The sequence below is a fragment of the Cyprinus carpio genome, chromosome A13 (genome assembly GCF_018340385.1).
Source record: "Cyprinus carpio isolate SPL01 chromosome A13, ASM1834038v1, whole genome shotgun sequence".
Lineage (NCBI taxonomy): Eukaryota > Metazoa > Chordata > Actinopteri > Cypriniformes > Cyprinidae > Cyprinus > Cyprinus carpio.
In genome coordinates, this window is record NC_056584.1 from 4,124,374 (window position 1) to 4,145,469 (window position 21,096).

At 38.4% G+C, this 21,096-nt stretch overlaps 1 protein-coding gene across 1 annotated transcript in view; it reads left to right on the plus strand.

The window, feature by feature from the left end:
• Positions 1–21,096, plus strand: part of LOC109062300 (CUB and sushi domain-containing protein 1-like) — a 602,118-nt gene that overhangs the window by 318,881 nt on the left and 262,141 nt on the right. Inside the window, 1 exon segment of the mRNA XM_042768416.1 lies at positions 10,660–10,772. Within this exon segment, the coding sequence (XP_042624350.1) occupies positions 10,660–10,772 (113 nt within the window).

Sequence of the window (21,096 nt, forward strand, 5' to 3'; positions counted from 1 at the left end):
TGAAATTATATATATATATATTTCTCATATTTATTTGTATAGGCCTATATATATATATATATATATATATATATATATATATATATATATATAAATTATTATATATATATATATTTCTCATATTTATTTGTATAGGCCTTTGCACCTTTAATTATGCAATACAGATAGTTTCAAAGCAGCTTTAAAAAAAGTCAATCAACAATTAAATATATAGTGCTTTAAACAAAAAAGATTGCGTCAAAGCAACTGAACAACATTAATTAGGAAAACAGTGTGTCAATAATGCAAAATGACAGTTAAAGACAGTTCATTATTGAATTCAGTGATGTCATCATGCAGCTCAGTTCAGTTTAAGTAGTATCTTTGCAATCATTTGCAATCAAGTCAACGATATCGCTGTAAATTAAGTTTCGACAAGCAAGCAAAGCTCCATCGGTGACAGAATGGAGAAAATACCTTGGGAGAAACCAGGCTCAGTCGTGGGGCCAGTTCTCCTCTGACCAGACGAAACCAGCAGTTCAATTCCAGGCTGCAGCAAAGTCAGATTGTGCAGAAGAATCATCTGTTTCCTATGGTCTTGTCCTGGTGGTCGTCTGAGACAAGGTCTTTACAGGAGATCTGTCTCTGGGGCTCTAGTTGTTATGGGAAGTGTACCCGGTTCCGGTTCACCTAATTTATGCAGCCTAAAAATCCTTTAACTGATTTGGATATTAGAAGTGTATTAGTATGTTATGTGTAAGCCAGGTTAAAGAGATGTGTCTTTAATCTAGATTTAAACTGCAAGAGTGTGTCTGCCTCCCGAACAATGTTAGGTAGGTTATTCCAGAGTTTGGGCGCTAAATAGGAGAAGGATCTGCCACCCGCAGTTGATTTTGATATTCTAGGTATTATCCAATTGCCAGAGTTTTGAGAATGCAGCGGACGTGGAGGACTATAATGTAACAAGAGCTTGTTCAAATACTGAGGTGCTAAACCATTCAGGGCTTTATAAGGTGAAGAATGGAGCTGCGAAATCTATGCGATGTTTGATAGGGAGCCAGTGCAGTGTTGACAGGACCGGGCTAATATGGTCATACTTTCTGGATCTAGTAAGAACTCTAGCTGCTGCATTTTGGACTAACTGGAGTTTGTTTACTAAGCATGCAGAACAACCACCCAATAGAGCATTACAATAGTCTAACCTTGAGGTCATAAACGCATGGATTAACATTTCTGCATTTGACATTGAGACCACAGGCCATAATTTAGATATATTTTTGAGATGGAAAAAGCAGTTTTACAAATGCTAGAAACGTGGCTTTCTAAGGAAAGGTTGCTATCAAATAGCACACCTAAGTTCCTAACTGATGACGAAGAATTGACAGAGCAGCCATCAAGGCTTAGACAGCGTTCTAGGGCATTACATGCATAGCTTTTAGGTCCTATAATTAACACCTCTGTTTTTTCAGAATTTAGCAGTAAGAAATTATGAGTCATCCAGTTTTTTTATATCGACTATGCATTCCGTTAGTTTTTCAAATTGGTATGTTTCGCCGGGCCGCAAAGAAATATAGAGCTGAGTATCATCAGCATAACAGTGAAAGCTAACACCTTGTTTCCTGATGATATCTCCCAAAGGTAACATTGTAAAGCTTGAAGAGTAACGGCCCTAGTACTGAGCCTTGAGGTACTCCATACTGCACTTGTGAACGATATGATACCTCTTCATTCACTGCTACGAATTGATGGCGGTCATATAAGTACGATTTAAACCATGCTAATGCACTTCCATTAATGCCAACAAAGTGTTCTTGTCTATGCAAAAGAATAGTGTGGTCAATAGTGTCGAACGCAGCACTAAGATCCGATAGCACTAACAGAGAGATACAACCACGATCAGATGATAAAAGCAGGTCATTTGTAACTCTAAGGAGAGCAGCCTCAGTACTATGATACGGTCTAAATCCTGACTGGAAATCCTCACAGATGCCATTTTTCTCTAAGAAGGAATATAATTGTGAGGATACTACCTTTTCTAGTATCTTGGACAGAAAAGGGATATTCGAGATCGGTCTATAATTTACTAGTTCTTTGGGGTCAAGTTGTGGTTTTTTGATGAGAGGCTTAATAACAGCCAGTTTGAAGGTTTTGGGGACATATCCTAATAACAATGAGGAATTAATAATAGTCAGAAGAGGATCTATTTTAATGCTTTTCTGTAAGATAGGTTGCTTAGATGGAAAAGGGTTCTAACATACATGTTGTTGGTTTAGATGATTTAACAAGTTTATACAATTCTTCCTCTCCTATAGTAGAGAATGAGTGGAACTGTTCCTCAGGGGATCTATAGTGCACTGTCTGATGTGATACTGTAGCTGATGGCTGAATGGTTACAATTTTATCTCTAATAGTATCGACTTTAGAAGTAAAGTCGTTCATAAAGTCATTACTGCTGTGATGTTGGGAAATGTCAACACTTGTTGATGCTTTATTTTTCGTTAATTGTAGCCACTGTATTGAATAAATTCCTGGGGTTATGTTTGTTTTTCTTCTAAAAGAGATGAAAGTAATCAGATTTAGCAGTTTTTAATGCTTTTCTGTAAGATAGGTTACTTTCCCTCCAAGCAATACGAAATACCTCTAGTTTTGTTTTCCTCCAGCTGCGCACCATTTTCCGGGCTGCTTTCTTTAGGGTGCGAGTGTGCTCATTATACCACGGTGTCAGACTGTTTTCCTTAACCTTCCTTAAGCGTAAAGGAGCAACTTTATTTAAAATGCTAGAAAAGAGGAAAACAGGAAATAATCATTCAATTCTTCTGTAAAGCAGCACAAAAACAAAACAAAACAATACAAAAAAAAATAAAAAACAATAATGTCATTGTTCTGCTGTTCAAAGGTCAGTTCAGCGTTGATTCAGTTCCACTCAATAACTGTGTAAAGATGATAAATTATGAAAGTAGTTCAATTCAGCTGTAAATCAGCGCTGGAGAAAACAGTGATGTCATCATCCAGCTCACTTCAGTTCTCATCCAGTAGTTTCTGTACAGTCATATTAAGTGTCCCCAACTAAGCAAGCCATAGGCAACAGTGGCAAGGAACAAAAACAACGGTGTGACACATCAAATATGAATATATTTTATTTAAATAGTTTTGTTGTTTTTATGTTTGTCATCAGTAATTTACATTAGGATGTTTTGTGTTACATTTTCTGATATTTAGTTAAAATTGATTGCATTATTTTAGTGTTGTCTGTTACCCTGATACGTTTAAACTTTTGCACCATCTACAGTACATGTAAGTATTGGCTTTTTTGTATTGGCTTTTTTTATGGACAGGGCACTTATGATTAACTCATCGTATGTTTCACCTGTATTATCATGGTGGTTATCGATACATTTCAAGGTACAAAGCTGATTATTGTATATACAGTAGCATTATGTTGCTTAATAAAATTTATGGTTGTACTGCGAGTTGAAAAAATATACAAGCACAATGTAAATGTCATAACGCACAACCTAAAACACTGTCAAACTTAGTTGTGTGTATGTGCATGTTTACTATTAAGAAAATATCCTTAATGTTTATAATAATGAAAAATAACCAAACAAACAAGTAAATAACTGAGGCTTCCAGTAAAATACTGTCAGCATATACAGATGGTAGACAACCAAAATGGGTAATACCGCCGCGCGTACCGCCGCCGCCGCAGGGCCGCGGCGTTAACTGCAAGTCAGTCGCGTGTTAAATTCATTCGCGAAACTACCGCCAGGTGGCGCAAAGGGACGGATTGCAAACTGAATGAAATTGTAAAATGAGATAAAATGAGAAGGTAAAACAACAATAACATTATGATATAACATTGTACCATCTTTAAAAAAAACATTAAAAAATGTACAGTGAGTTAATTTCAAAATGTAGGTTAGTCTAAAGGCCCGTTCACACCAAGGACGATAACTATAAAGATAACGATAAAGATATAGTTCTAAAAATCGTTTTCTGTATTAAAGAACAGCAGCGTCCACACCACAACTATAAACGATAAAGACAAAGAAAAAACGATATCGTTGGAATCACTTTCAAAAAACGAATTTTTTCCAGCTGATGAACGATAAAAAAATTGACAGCCAATCAGAATCGATCCTGTAGTAACGCGCTCGAGAATTTAAAGCGCCAGACGAGCGTGCGCTTAGAATAAACAGAAGATATCGTTCGCTAGAAAGAACTCTAAAAAAGTTATCTTTATAGTTATCGTCCTTGGTGTGAACGGGCTTTTAGGCTACAGTCTACTCATCAAAAATTAAAAGAAAGACCTTTACACAAAGGATCTTATGCTTGCTATTGTTATTAAACTGTTAATAAAGTCATTAAATATAAGGCCTATATATACGGATAAAAAGCTAAATGTTTTCATTTCGGTTCATGCTTGGTTTAAAAAAAATCCTTCAGGTTCCATTTGCAGATAGAAATGAGAATACACATGCGTTACAGACATGACAAAAAACATTTTGGAGTTTTTGGAGACATTATTATTATTAATATAGGTTTTTTTTTTTTTTTTTTTTTTTTTTTTTTGTAGCCTATTTACAATGCACAAACCAGAAGCAACAATATCTGCAGAGAAGGGTTGGCATCTCAAAAAAAAATAAAAAAAAAAAAAAATATATATATATATATATATATATGTCAATTTTATTTCAATTTTCGTTTTTGTGTTTCAGAGGAAAAAACAGTGTTAAGGCTTCTCTCCTTTACAGACCGTTCTGAAAGAAGAATTTATGCAAACGCGTATAAAATGCTTTAAAAACTTTAACAGAGATGTCTAGAGGCTATTTAATAGGTCTGCCTCCCACGTAAGATTTTTCTAGTAACTAGTCGTTCATTTGTCATTATTCAACTAATCGCAGGATTATATTACATTTACATCTATAATCCATAATGAGCCTTAATATATTTTGCGCTCAAGCACATGTATTAAGTTTGCCCCAAAGCACAGGCAGAAGTAGCCCAATAATTGTAAAAAATGAGACATTTTAATTGTTTATTAATAAACAAATGTTTTCTTGTCGGCTGCAAGATGAAATTCACAGTGCTGACTCTCTCCACATGGACGCGCCTTCAAAGAGAAATACAACCTTCACAGATTACATAATGCTTTCGTTCTGAATTGATTCGTTTAAAAGACATTTCAAGCTTTCTGTAGATATATTTCTCATGTATGTGAGACACCACAATTTTAAGTTAATTCATTATCAGGAAAAAAAATCACGTGATCTAGAGGGCACCTCCCTGTCCTGCATGTGCATTAATAATTTTCACACAAACACTTAAATATGAATAATAATTCACATTTTGCATATGCATTACAACGTAAATTATTTTTTACATGCAATTATCCAAAATAAAACCAAACAAGATTTGTAATGAAGATAAAACAAATAAGAATAAATGCTGCGCATGCACTCAGCATCACTGGCACCGCGCAAATCTTGCACGCAGACATTTTACACACCTGCATTTAAATGCGGCTGTAATTTTTTATTTTTTTTTAACTTAAATTCTATGTAAGCAAGTAACGGTGGCTCCCTTTAAAATCACTGAAGTTGTCTATTAATGAAGCTCTTTTTTACATCATTTACACTTTGGTGATTATAATGAGAGAACTTGAGTTTAATCGTGAGGACGTTTTATGAAATCCGTCCATTCTTTAGAATTTCAGTGATTTAGCTAAATCGTGCAGGTTTAATTTATTTGTTTCTTGTTTTTAATTTAGGCCTAAATAATGGGAACGAAATTATACAGTGCCTCACGTTTTACTAAAACAAAGAAAATAATTTATAAAACACGCAACAATTTCTTACAGACAAATATATTTTCCCAAGAAGTTGTCTGTCAAAATAAAGGACAGGTAACGAATAACAAAAAATGCATGTTGTTTTATTAAAGGAATTTTAAAATATAAATTAAAATATAGGCCTAATATATGAGAATATTGACATTTTGCATATAAATCCATGTAGTCAAGCTCACTAAAATAGGCTACCACTTTTAATGCTCTGATGCAAAGTAAACCACAATTTATTTTGAATAATATAACACATAATTCATATTATATAAATAATACTGCACACCTATTAAAATGTGTCAAAATCTAAAATATGGTGTAATACTGTGTAGCTTAGAGAAAATATAAGCACAGGCTCAGGCACAGGCTTGACATTTATACTGCTTAAATTCGTTCTAAGAAATGCACATAACTTCATAATTATCAAACTTTCATCTGTGAATATTAAATATTTTAACTATAGTGTTTTTCTTTCATTTTCCCTGACTGCAGCCGTCAAATGTAACACATCAGCGAGGCAAAACTGACGTCTATTTGCGAAAATGTGCTTTGATGCGCTTGTTAGAAAACTTGTGATTAAAGCGCCACTCAGCGGTCAAAAGAGCTGCAAATGCACTTTGCAGACGCCGCGGCGGCGGTACGAGCGGCGGTAGAAGTAACGTTTTGGATGTCCACCTACTGTATATGCTGACAGTATTTTAGCTTGCATATTATGACATTTACATTGTGTTTGTATATTTTTCAACTGTAGTGTGTGTAATAACAAATATTTTATATATATTTTGCCATTGTCTACTGTAAAATAACACCAATACATCATGGCCTTTTATATCAAATTTCTTTTCTTTTCAAAAGATAAAATGATTTCTGTTCAAAAGATAAAACGGAAATCTGTGACCTCAAAAAATCTAATGCTCTTGAATGATATACTGTGTCAACACACTGCTTTAAATTGCATCTTTTTTTTAGTTCTTTTTAAGAGATGTGTGGCAAACTGATTTTATGTCACGTACAGTAGAAGGATATTTGGTGCTGCTGAGAGAAATATTAGATTTTAAAAGTAAAACATGGCCTTATGAAACTGACTATGAGAATCACACTGAGAGTTTCAAAAGAGCACAGAGACTAAATATTTTAGTTTATAACTCATCTCAGGCATCTGAAGCATCGCTTTTTTTGTCTTTTAACCCAAATCCTCATTTGTTTATTGCGAGCAGTCAAGTTTTGGTGACCTCGCCAGCTACATTGTTTTTCTGATTGAATGTCTGTTCAAAAGCATAGCTTTGCCCTTCAGAATCCCCAATGGTATTATTATATCACAGTGATATCTTTCCCCCTCATTCTCTACATTGATAATAGCAGTCTGTGAAGGTCAGGGCACATAATCTTTCAAATGATGTTCACTAGAGCAATTATGCATCTCTTATTTCAAAAGAGCAGAGCAAAACACAGTGGGTCGTTTCAAGGTGGGTTCATGACTGTACAACTTTTTCTTCTGTACAATACAACACTACTAAAGTTAAGGTCAAACTTGCCTAGGAGATTGCAGAAGTTCATGAAGTAATTCAGGAGCAGGTTTTCATTCTCAAGTGTGTATGACGTCAGAGTCTCTAAATCACTTTAGACCAACTTGAAATTCTAGCTTGTCAGAGCTGGGTTATATTTTTTAGTGCTGGATTGTTGCTAGTCCAGCTGGTAGACCAGCATAGATATGCTCCTCACCAGCTAATTTAACTGGTAAAAATGTCAAAAAATTGGAAGACAACTTGATTTGACAAAACAGGTCCATGGCAGTTGGTTTATAGTTGGGTTTAACCTAATTGTTGCTACTGAACCATATACCCCTTACTTTGGAGTGTTAGGGTTTGATCAATTTTAACAGGCACCTAGCTGAAATCAGACAGGAATTTTAAGAGTTTTAAAGGAGTAGTAATGCTTAGAGTAGCAGAGCGAGGAAACTATTCAGTGGTCTTATAATGATCACCATTCGCCTCCCATTCTCTCCCCCACACACACATACACAAGGTCTTTGTCAGCTTCAATTAAAAAAGAAAAAAAAGGATAAAGGGGCTTATTGAAGTCTAGATGCCTAATGGCCATCATTAAAAAAAAAAAAAAAAGGTAATCTAGAGCAAGCAGGCGGGAAAGGCGGTCACTAATAAGAGGGTATTCCTTGTTACTGATGTTGAGGATCAACACAGGCCTTCGTTAAGTAATATTTGAAATGAAGCCAATTCACTTTTTCATTCTGAGCTGATGCATTATGGGCTGGTTCTTCCAGAACCTGTCTGCACAGACTGTAATTAAACGACTGTGATCGCTTTTGATATGGGCTTTAATAAAAAAATCTCTAGCTCCTCAGCCACACGGCCCTCTTCAGATAAAACATGACACCCTTCCACAGTCCAGTGTTTGAAGAAGAAATACAATGATGAAAATGTTCTATATGCCCAGTGGACAACTCATTGTGGAGGATGGAGATAATATCAGTTCATAAGCTTGACTTGACCTGTGAACCCTCACAGAAAACAATTCTTGTAAAGTCATGCTTGGATAATCATATTACATTGGCAGAGAAATAGCAGGTAAGCACTTCGGCCAAACAGCCATTATCTAGCTGCTGTACATGCCAGCAAGCCAGCATTGGATTAATGTGGCTGGAATATAAGAATACAAGTCACTGTTCAATATCTACTGTTCAATAATACTGTCATCACATACAAACACCTTACTTTGCTATTTCAGTTCCTTTGTTAATTCACCCTTAGAGCTTTCACACATTCAGTGGGTGAAAATGTTTATATTCCTTTTAACCAAAGCTGTTTTGTTTTACTTTTCTCAGTGTTCAGGAGTGAAAAATTGTTTATTCTCCCACCATGATTCTGAGAAAAAAAAAAAAAAAAAAAAAAAAAAAAAAATAAATTACAGCTTCCACATGTATACATATAGCACACACACACACACACACACACACACACACACACACACACACACAGTGCCGCTTGAAACTTTGTGAACCCCTTGCAGAATCTGTGAAAATGTGAGTGATTTTAACAAAATAAGAGAGATCATACAAAATGCATGTTATTTTTTTTTTTTGTTTGTTTAGTACTGTCCTGAGTAAGATATTTTACATAAAGGATGTTTACTTTTAGTCCACAAGACAAATAAATAAATAAATAAATAACCCCATTCAAAAGTTTGTAAACCCTTGGTTCTTAATACCGTGTGTGGTTACCTGAATGATCCACAACTTTTTTTTGTTTTGTGATGGTTGTTCATGAGTCCCTTGTTTGTTCTGAACAGTTAAACCGAGCACTGTTCTTCAGAAAAATCCTCCAGGTCCTGCAGAATCTTCAGTTTTCCAGTATTTTTTGCATTTGTGAACCCTTTCCAGCAGTGACCCTATGATTTTGAGATACATCTTTTCACACTGAGGAAAATTGAGAGACTCAAACACAACTATTAAAAAAGGTTCAAACATTCACTGATGCTCCATTCTGTTACTATTATTAGTACTTATTTTTCTGAATAAGTGTTAAGTTGATATGTTGTAGTGTCCGTAAATTTCCATATGAACTACATAGATCTGAATAGATTTGGATATAACTTTGAGGCCTCTCATTGTTTCAACCAAAGCTGCTACATCCACAAGTCTTAATTATTTTTATTTATTTATTTTTTTTAATAGCAGACCCAGCCTAAACCTTAGGAATTAGTTTCAAGATGGGTGAAAGGTAGTCAGTTCCTAAGAAACTACATGTGGACAAAAGTCCTCTTCTTTCGAGTCCTGGTACTGGGGTCTTCTTCTTGCCCTCTAAACAGTGTCTCTTTACTGTGGCAGTCAGTAAGGGGCCCCGCCATAAAACTGTGCCCTGGAATGCCCTACAATATGTTGTTCACTAAAATTCTGATGATCTCTTGAAAATGTTGGTCAGATTTTTCCCATAATCCCAAAGTTATAGCTTTCCATATGAACTATTCCAAGAGCAAATTATGTGAGCAATGTATTCACGTTCATTCATACCTGCAACCTAGTACTCATGGTGCCGATACGTGTCTATTTTTAATTTTACAAGAAACATCTGGTTAACTTAAATTAACCAGCTGAAATTACCACTGAGTTTCAGCTATAGAAGATCAATAAAAATACTTTGAGCAATAAAAATTTCCATTGAATAATGATCATTTTGATATTTGCAAATGACAACTAGTTAGAGATTAGTTGGTTGCTTAAACAATAATTAGGGAGTCTGTGTTCTGTTCTGGTTTTATCTGGTCTGAGATAACATGAATCATCTTTAGAGAATTCCATGAACTTTAGCTGATGTGTTAGAGTCAGATAACTGCTGCTACTTAGCTGAGAACTCTGAGGAGTGAGACCAGTTTATTTCTCTTGGCTTTCATCAAAGAACTTGTCTTATCCTTCAATCGAGAGCTACAGAGAATGGTATTTGTTATGGAGGACCCTTGTTTTATCTTCAGCTTGTTATTGTCATCTAATTCACTAGGATGGTGTCAAAGGTGAGGCAGTACTGTGGAGTCATAGGGTAGTGAAGTGTGCTCATACTCCCTGAGGGTGACCAAGACGATTTGATCCTCCTCATTAAAAATGTGATAAAGAACAGTGATACTTTAGAAAAGTGCAGGAATGAATTAAACATTTACCTGTTTATTTTTTCTTCTTTATTATTATTATTATTATTATTATTATTATTATTATTATTATTATTATTATTATTTACTTATCTATTTAATGTGAAAGAATGTATATGGTGCATCAAGTTCTAATACTGTATTGACAAACACTTACATTTCATTTATAAATTTCATTCCAGGTTGTCTGGCTTCATGTTGCCATCACCCATCGTAAGTACGGGGTCGATTTTGGCACTGTGGTTTACTACAGACTTTGCAGTCAGTGCCCAAGGATTTAAAGCAATCTATGAAGGTAAGAAACATTGTTTTTTTTAACCATGCAAGTCTACAATGATTCTTGTGTGTTAAATGTCATTGCTTATTCTGTGTTTATAAGTATCAGTGATTTTAATGCCCAGGTGCATTTGCCTAGCTCTGGTCTAGCGATCTGCATTTTTGCCAACAGAATGGCACACAGACGTGCATAGCCAGATTTAGTCTATCGTAGGAGTGTGGGATATTGAAGAAAAGTGCATTGTGTGATAGCATGCTAATAAATGCGATATTTGATATGCAGTAATATTATCCAGAGCAGAGCTGTACTCGCGTATTAGGTCTGCGGAATGAATTCTTAATTTGTGACCATGATATAATCCTATACCTATATCAAGTTAAATGAAGTACAGCACTTTTCACAATACACATTGTTTCAAAGCAGATATAGGCTACAGAAAGTCATATATAATACCTTACATTGAGCAGTTTTAGAGCTGGGCGATATGCAGATAAAAACAATCCACTGTTTGATATTTAGCTATTTTGTATAATAATATATTATATTATTATATTATTAATGTGTGCAATAAATATTAATAAGCAATAGATGTTCATATCACTTCTCGTGTTTATTTTTATTTATACTTTTATATGTAGACTGTTTATGCACAAATTAAATTACTGCTTTTGTGGCTACTTTAAAAAGAACCAGGAATCACTGTAAAATAGAACTATATACTATACTGAATTCCCCTTTTAGATTTTTAGTATATTGTCATTACTTAATAAAAAAAAAATATATAATAATAATAATAATAATAATATAATAATAATAATAATCATATAATATATATATATATATATATAATATATATATATATATATTATATATATATATATATATATATATATATATATATATATATATATCACAGTGAAGGTCTTTTTTACTCACCTTCATAAAATCTGCAAACCCTCACATACCCATATTGTACAGAATTGCAGTTCCAAGTGATTTTTATATCTGATAGTTATGCAGCTAGGCCTATATGGCTACAATGAGTGTTAATAATTGAAACTAATTTCATCCCATACATACAACGATTGAGGGGGTGGTGGATACATAAATAATTGGATTTATAATACCTGATGGCACATGGGCACTTTTTTATTTTTTATTTTTTTACTATAAAATAGGAACCTTTAAAAACAAACAATATATAGGTCCAAATATTTTATTAAGAGGTAAACAAAGATACATAAGTTTGCCATGAAAACATTGTATTAGCACTTTGTACCAAGTAATTGGGTTATTTAGGCTACAACTCATTCCCTTAAAAAAAAAAAAAAATGGCTGTGCTTTAAGACTCAGCGTGTCTATTGCTAAAATACAGTGATTTATCATCATTTGCATATAAAATCCCAAATTTGTGATGGAAATATGAATGAAGAAACAAATGAAGAGCTGGATTGTGAGATGAAAGTTGCAATAACCTTTTATTTATTTATTTATTTTAATTCAGTGGCGGAAACGGGCTTCCATAGAATTAAGTTAAATATGACCCTTGACCACAAAACCAGTCATAAGTCGCACAGATATTTTTTAGCAATAGCCAACAATACATTGTATGGGTCAAAATTATTGATTTTTCTTTTATGCCAAAAATCATTAATTAGGATATTAAGTAAATATCATGTTCCATGAGGATATTTAGTAAATTTACTACCGTAAATATACCAAAACTTTTTTTATTAATAATATTCATTGCTAAGAACTTCATTTGGACAATTTTAACAGCGATTTTCTCAATATTTAGATTTTTGTGCACTCTCAGATTCCAGATTTTCAAATAGTTGTATCAAATATTGTCCTATCCTAACAAACCATACATCGATGGAAAACTTATTTATTCAGCTTTCAGACAATGAATAAATCTCACTTTGAAAAAAATTGTCCCTTGTGACTGGTTTTGTGGTCCATGGTCACATATTTTAGCAGTTTAAACAACAGACAGTAAGATTTCAGCAGAAAAGCAAAGCTGCGGAGCTACAATTAACTCCTTCGTGATTTCCTAATGAAGATTTACATGTTTTACATGTAACTTCAGTCTGTATGTGGTCATCTCTTTTTAAACCAAAATACTGTCATATATAGTGATGTGACGTTCGGCAACAAGGCTTTGAAGCTTGTATAAAAAAAACTAAAAAAATCAAACCTCTCACAGTGAAGCGATACAAGGGCTGCATCCGTCCATAAGCTCTAAAATGCTGCCTTCGGAGGCAGCATTCCAAGGCAGGAAGGCATCAAGGCACGTCCGAATCCAAATTCTGCATTACTTCCTGTCTTCTCAAGGTACCTTCTTCTGATCGAATTTTGAAGGCAGCATAGATGTATCCTTCACTGCCTTTGATATCCCACAATCCTGTGCGTTCCATTCCGTGACGGTTGAGCTAAAAAAAAATATTTTTTTGATTTTATTTCTAGTGAGAAATCACTATTATAGTAATTAAATATTTGCTTAGTTAACACCAAAATTCATTCTGTTTTGTTGTAGATCATTAAACCATTACGCTGCCTCAGAAGCCTGTCCGAAATAAGTTTCACGAGGTGCCTATGTGCAAAAACGCTGTCTGCAGAGTCATTGCCTGAAAAGGGAGTGAGGCAGCAAGTCAGCTGCCTAGGCTTTCGGACACAGCCCAGAGCTTGATTCATTTGATTGACCACGTGACTTCTTCGTATTCTGATCCAAATAATGCAAAACCCATTGCGCAGGTTGCAAGTGTCATACACTATTTTGATAAGAATAAATCATAATGCGAATAAATATTTACATGTGTAGTTTTGTGCATGTTCAGTTTGTATGTATGCCCACTTTACAAGCACTTCAACTGAAGCTTCACAAAGCTTAATTTCACCATCACTAGTCATCACTGCGTTTGCCTCCGGCTTGGCTCATCTTATCAGATTAGCTCGCTATGAAAGCATAGCACTTGTTGATTGTCTTGCATGTGCCAGATCCTATACATTTTTGAAGTAGGCTATTAAATCACCCATTTATACGTATTGCGGTATGCACATTTGCGATATTTCGATAATTTCGATATATCGTGCAGCCCTAATTATATCAGCACAATTTTGTTTCCAGGCAGAGTGATGCACACAGACTCCTGCAACCTGTGTATAGCCAACCAATCCTATTGGAACTGTCAATTTCCTGCTAGCACTCTCCAGTTTTGTGTGCAATATGTATGAGACAGTCATTGAACAGACTGGTCTGTGTGTGTGCCATCTGGGACTGAGACTAGATTGCGCATGAATCATGAATCAGATTAGGTTGGACTGACGTATGAGTGTAGTGGTGCATTTAAACACTTTAAGGAGCTGCTCTCTCCAGTGTGGTAAAACACTGTCTTGCAGTGTTTAATTTTGTTTGTTAGTCCTCTCTAGACTGATTGTAAGGCTCAGGGAAACTAGATTTACACACACTGCAAACTCATCAATGAGCGTTTTAGATTACCTTCGGGAAGACACCCCAAAAAAGCACCCCAGACTTAAGAGGATTTAATTCTATTTTGCCTTTGAAACCTACAGCTATTTGTGTTATTTTAACAGGAAATGTGAGCATGTACTGTATATTTTCTGACACAGAGCTTTCACCTCAAGACCCTATGCTTATGAATGATCAGTTTTGTTACTATTCTGGTCGACCTGTCTATAAGGAGACCTATTTCTATGCTTTATTTCTCTTTTAACCTGATCTTGATCATGAACTACGACAGTCATCATTCATGTTGTACTTGCCTGAAGCCTCTTTTAGGTGATAACTACGAGTGGCTCTGGAAGGCTACACAATGCATTTGCCATCATCTATTTTTTTGGTGTCAAAACTGTGCCTGAAGCACAGTCTTTTTTTGACCATATGGTCTTCACCAAGACACTGCGTTGGAATGCAGATGTGTTGACAATGTGTGCTTTGTTCGTGCTGTGCGACAGAAATCTTTCTCCCAGTGAGAGGTATTATTCTCTGTTCCACTCTTTTTTTGTCCACAATTATGTCTCATAATTCTCGCTAACACTAACAAATACACTCCCCGGGTCCTTTGATTAGCTGTACTGTTAAACCTTTGAAGCCAATAGTATTATATATTATACACATATTTTCTAAGGCCTCTAAATTATCAACATGATCAAATATTTGCTGATAAACCTGTACATAATCTACTACATGCCTTTCATTATTATTATTATTATTATTATTATTATTATTATTATTATTATTATTATTATTATTTATTTTATTTATTATTTGTTAAAATGTGACTAATTTGATAAGTCAGACTTTTGAGAAAAGTTTACCGGTATCTCTCAGTCATCACTTCATTGCATTGCGTTATATGTATTGCCCCTCACAATATACTGTATATTACTGGGAGATATAAGTGACAGCTGATATTTATATGCATTTTATGCATCAAATTGCATAAGTTTGGGTCCCTGAATACAATTGAGGTATGTTTTCCCCCCTAAGGCATAAACCCCATATTATCCTACATCTTACTATATGAGCCATAAAAGCCTAATGTATCAAATGTGACACTGAAGAAAAACACATATGCAAATATATATATATATATATATATATATATATATATATATATATATATATATATATATATATATATATATATATATATAAGTGGTATCGATGTAACATTTTGAAATATACACTTTATTAGGTACAACTGCTCGTCAATGGAAATATCTAATCATCCTATATATATAGGATGTAGGCCAGGGCTCGGAACAAGTAGTTCCACTCACCATTGTCAAAGCACTACCTCACTGGGTGAGATTGGATAACACTGGGAAAACGTAGCCGTTCCGCTTGGAACAGGGACGCTGTGGAAGCCCTCATCCTTCCTGAAGGAGTTTTCAGAAGCAAATACACAAATAGCATCCGTTTAGGTGTATATGGAGTAATTTGAGGTGATTCAAACCCTCTTGGGAAGGCAGAAGTCTGCTGGGGAAACACAGGCTCTAAGGCTATACCGTGGATTATACGCTTACGAGTACCACTTAGGTCTCAATATGGAACGCAGCCTTCCACAGTTCTCACAGATTTATCATGAAGGCCTGGCGCCAGATGTTCCGCTGCATCCAGTTTCCTAGGGTGATGGAGGATCTCAACAGTGTCTACAGTACGGACACTCTGGAGCAGTTTTAGCAAGCCGACACTAACCGGGGCCTCTTGGTGCCACTACCCATCACGTGTTAGGGGCCGCCCAGCCCGCAGCTCTACAAATATCTGTCAGCGAGGCACCACGAGCCAGCGCCCAGGAGGATGCAACACTTCTAGTTGAGTGAGCTCGCAACCTGAATGGGCAGGGCACACCCTGTGCCTGATAAGCCAGGGTTATGGCATCCACAATCCAGGTGGCCATCCTCTGCTTGGAGACGCCATTCCCCTTCTGCCGGCCTCTGTAACAGAAAAATAGCTGGTCTGAGGTCCTGAAGCTTTGTGTCCGGTCTACGTAGCATCTCAATGCCCGGACGGGACAGAGCAAAGTCAGGGCTGGGTCTGCCTCCTCCAGGGGCTTGCAGGTTCACCTATTGACCTTTGAAGTGTTGGTGTACACTACCTCCTGGGGTAGGTCACCTAGAACCTCCTGTCCAGGGACCAGACATGGAGTTTCCAAAGATCTGGATGCGGGTGCCAAACGGTGCCCCGTATCTGAGTCAGTAGATCCTTCTTCAGAGGTATCGGCTAAGGAGGGGCTGTCACGAGGAGCACTAGTTCGGGGAACCAGGTCCGAGTGGGCCAATACGGCGCCACTAGCAAGACTTGCTCCTCGTCCTCCCGGACTTTGCACAGCGTTTGTGCGAGAAGGCTCACTGTGGGAAACGCATATTTGCGTAGGCCCTGCGACCAGCTATGTGCCGAACAACTGGCAGTGATGCACGTGCTTGCCTCATTCACAGCATTTGAGATGGTTCAAGGCAAGGCGCACTGCTAACAACTTTAGGCAATTGATGTTCCACTGCAGCTGCGTGCCTGTCCAAACCCCTGAGACTGCATGCCCGTTGTACGTGGCCCCCCCAACTGGTGTTGGAGGCATCCGTGTAAACCACAGTATGCCTGGATATCTGCTTTAGGGGCACCCCTGCCCGGAGAAATGCAAGATCTGACCACGGGGTGAGGGTTTGGCAACAGGCTGGTGTATCTTGGACCCAGTGAGTGCCGTGCTTCCACGCCCACCTCGGGACTTGGCCATAAAGCCAGTGCTGGAGCAGTCTCATATGTAACAGGCTGAGCGCTGCAGCCACCATATGCCCCAGGAGCTCTGAAAAAGTTTCAGTGGGACCGCTGTCCTGCCCTTGAACGTATTCAAGCAGGCTAGCACCGACCGCGCACGTTCCTCTGTGAGGCGTGCTGTCTGTTCGAACTAATTCAATCCATACCGAGAAAAGAGATCCTCTGCATCGGCGAGAGTTTTCTCTTTTCCCAGTTGACCCAAAGGCCCAACAGGCTGAGGTGCCGGAACATCAGGTCCCTGTGCTCGCAAAACTGATCCCGAGATTGTGCTAGTATCAGCCAATCATCTAGATAGTTGAGAATGCGAACACCCTGCTCTCTGAGGGGAACAAGAGCCACCTCCATGACTTTTGTGAAGACACGGGGCTCCTTCAGGATAAAGTACACATCCTTCAGGTCGATCGCTGCAAACCAATCTTGTGGACGGACGCACCCGAAGATGCTTTTCTGCGTCAACATCTTGAACAGTAGTCGATGACTGGCCCGGTTCAAAACTCGCAGATCCAAGATCGGTCGTAACCCACTGCCTTTCTTGGGTACAATGAAGTAAGGGCTGTAAAACCCTGTCATCATATCGGCTAAAGGGACCGACTATATTGTGTCCTTCGCCAGTAGGACTGCGATCTCTACCCGCATAACAGGGACATCGGATGCTTTCACTGTAGTGAAGTGGATACCGCTGAACTTGGGGGGATGCCGGGCGAACTGAATCACATAGCCAAGGCTGATGGTCTGCAGAAGCAAGCGATACAGGCTGGGTAGCTCTGACCAAGCGCTTAGGAACACAGTGACCCAACTCGGGTGGCTTGTGAGCGGACCGGAGAGGGGTGTGAGTGTGGAGTGCAAGGCTCACCTGGTTCCACAGGTTGGCAGAGGGTGCGTTAATAGGGCCTTCGTTGACGCTCTTGAACCGCCTGCTGCTGCCATCTGGTGAAGGAGGAGGATGAGTGAGGTCCGGTGCTTGACCGTCTGCAACTCTCCGTGCCCTCCTGTGACCCAGAGATTGAGAAAACCACTCTCTCGTCGAGATTTCCCGATTCTCCACCCGGCCCTCCTCCAGGGGAGGGAGAGGTGCTTTCACCATCCCCCAGAAAGCAGCTGCCTCTCTCTGGGTCCCCCGTCCCAGGGCCTCTTGCTCTTCCGCTCACCAGCAGGTTTGACGGGGGCCAGGATGGGTAAGGCGGCCTGTCTACGTCCAGCTCTACGGCGCCACTTGCTAGAGGCTGCTGCGGATGTGGCGCGGGGGTGGACGCAGGGGGCCGCCATCGGCGACGAGCAGGCTGGTGCGCTGCGGCTGGCAGATGGGTGGAGGCACCAGCTGCCCGCTGGGCAGAAGGTTGAAACGCCTCAGTCTGCTCCCGTGCAGCCGAGAACTGCTGGGCCAAAGAGGCCGGTCTGGGACACAGGGGTATTAAGGAACCGGTCTTTGTCGCCGTCCCTCATTTCAACCAGACTCAGCCAGAGATGGTGCTCCTGGACCACAAGCATGGACATCGCACGACCCAGAGAACGTGTGGTGACCTTCGTCGCTTGGAGTGCAAGGTCAGTGGCGGTTCGGAGTTCTTTCAGAACATCTGTATCATGACCACCCTCGTGCAGGTCCTTCAGTGCCTTGGCCTGGTGCACCTGCAGTAATGCCATAACGTGTAAGGTGGAAGCAGCTTCCCCGCAAGCCATAGGAGGAGCCCACCACCCAGTTTCTGGCAGCAAAAGGTGCCATCCATGACCTGGTGAGCTCGTCATGCACTTCCGGGAAGAAAGGCACCGGGGTGGGGCGCTGAGAACCAGCGCGAGCCACCTTGAGAAACCAATCATCCTGCCTCTAGGGCTCGGGATATGGTGGAGATTTCAACTTGAGCCCTACCCTCTCGGCGACCCGGGAAAGCATAGCTGTCATCTCCGGATCCGATTCAGGCTTTGCCACCATCCCGGGGGGCGGCAGCGCACCGAATCTTCATCTGACAGCTTTCCCTCCGATGCTGAGATCGACATCTGGTCGGGGGAGGCTCACTGGATACTACTGGTACACTCTTTGAAGAGGGCCCAGCGCGTTTTGTGGATTGCTCCACTGGATTGGAGGTGCAAGAGGAGTGATGGTCCCCAGAAAGTTGGTTCCCTGCGGGGTTTGCCATCACTGTAATCCTCAAACCACCCGCACTACTACTGGAAGTGGTTCTCGTCTGTCGGCCACCAGATCGCGACAGCGACAATGGGACTTCGCCCCCCTGAAGGTAGCAGAGCCTGGTTCGCAGCTCCGAGATGGTCATCTTCCCGCAGTAGGAACATGACTCATCCACAAAGACCACCTCAGCATGCTCGATGCCCAGACATGTGAGACAGCGATCGTGACCATCACCCATTGCAAGGTAACGACTTCACCCAGAAACGCACGGGTGAAACGGCATCCTTATAAGGACGATCCGTTGTCTTTACAAAGACTCCGAAGCAAAAAGCTGGTATGCATTGCACCTGCTGCCTTATTATACTCACACTGATCAGTGGCAGCTGGATGCAATAATTGCATGCCAATGTGCATTGGCTTGTTTAGTTTACACTCAAAGTAGATTGGTCTATCGAAGCGATATCCCAATTAGTCGGTCACCGGCGTGATGTAGAGAGTGACCGACTGAAAGGGAACTCTTGTTAAGGCAGCAGACATACTGTATATGGATTTTTGACATTACCATAGCAGTGACTAGAGATGAAATGGGTCACATAGGGTTGTTTATTACAATAATTGTAATTAATAAATCAATTTACTGAACATTGGTGTCTATTATCATATTGCTTGTATTGCTGTTTTTATACCTAATCAAAACACCTCTAGTTGATTATTGCTTAATTTTAATAGTGAATCTAAATTAATTTTAGTAGCACAAATTATTTTTGGTAAGATGAATAAGTAAAGCTATCAATTTTCTATTAATCGCTTCAAAAGTCTGATTCATTAAAAATGTTCTTGAAAATTTCTGCATGGAAACTGATAATATATCATTATATATATTATATAAGTATAGGCAAATATTACTGTAGATTCTTATACTATGTATAAGATTCTAAAGTATATAAATATTATATAATGTTTTTATTTGTCATTCATCCAATTTAGTGCAAAATTGTGTGAAATACCTACCTTGAGTATTTTAAAATACTTTTACTGTATATTTTTGCTCTGTTGTACTTTTGAATCCACCCCTAGCAACTGATTGTACAATGAATTACTATTAACTGCATATTTTAGTTTGTTAGTTTGTCATCATGCAGGTGATTTAACTCGGTCAGTGAGTTTGCAACAGCTGGAGGAAAGTGACATTCAAGGCCACAATCTAATGAATTACATAAATAAATACTCAGAAATCAATAGTGTCTTGCAGACCCTCAACTTAGTGTGTGAGCATTTAAATTTTAAAGTGTGCAGCACTATTGTGCACACATTGTTGTTCAGATCATACCATCCGTATAAATCCTGCAGGTTTCCCAGCAGCCTTTAGAGTGGGGCTTATGGGCCATTACACCCAACTAATTGTAATCTATTTGCCTGCAGTGTTGAGTGCCACAGCAGTATACTGAATGAATGTTGTACCCCTCAGCAATATTCACTACCTTATAACTGCCAGAAATCAGGATGGCAATATTTGCTTATTTCATCAACAGCACGACATTGGAGTTAAGGTTAGAGTTTAAAGGGATTTCCAGTGTCAAAGTTTGGCAAGAAAGAGGAAACAGGAAACAGGCAGAAAACAGGAAATGATGACATAGTCATATGGGGGCATAAGATGCCTGAAGGTTTATGTATAATTCAAGATATATTTTCTTAAAGCAAGTCTTGTTTTGCTAAGTAAATTCATCTTGGTTTAAGGCTATTTATGTATTTTGACTGGACAAAAGTACTGATCAATAAATTGTGATCATTATTTGTTTGATCAGTAAGTTTTTCTAAAAATGTCAGTCAAGAGTTACTATACATTTTTGTGTCTCACAGTTGTGTTTCAGTGAAAAATAAGAAAGCTATGCAGTGATATCAGAAAAGATACCAGTGATACAAAT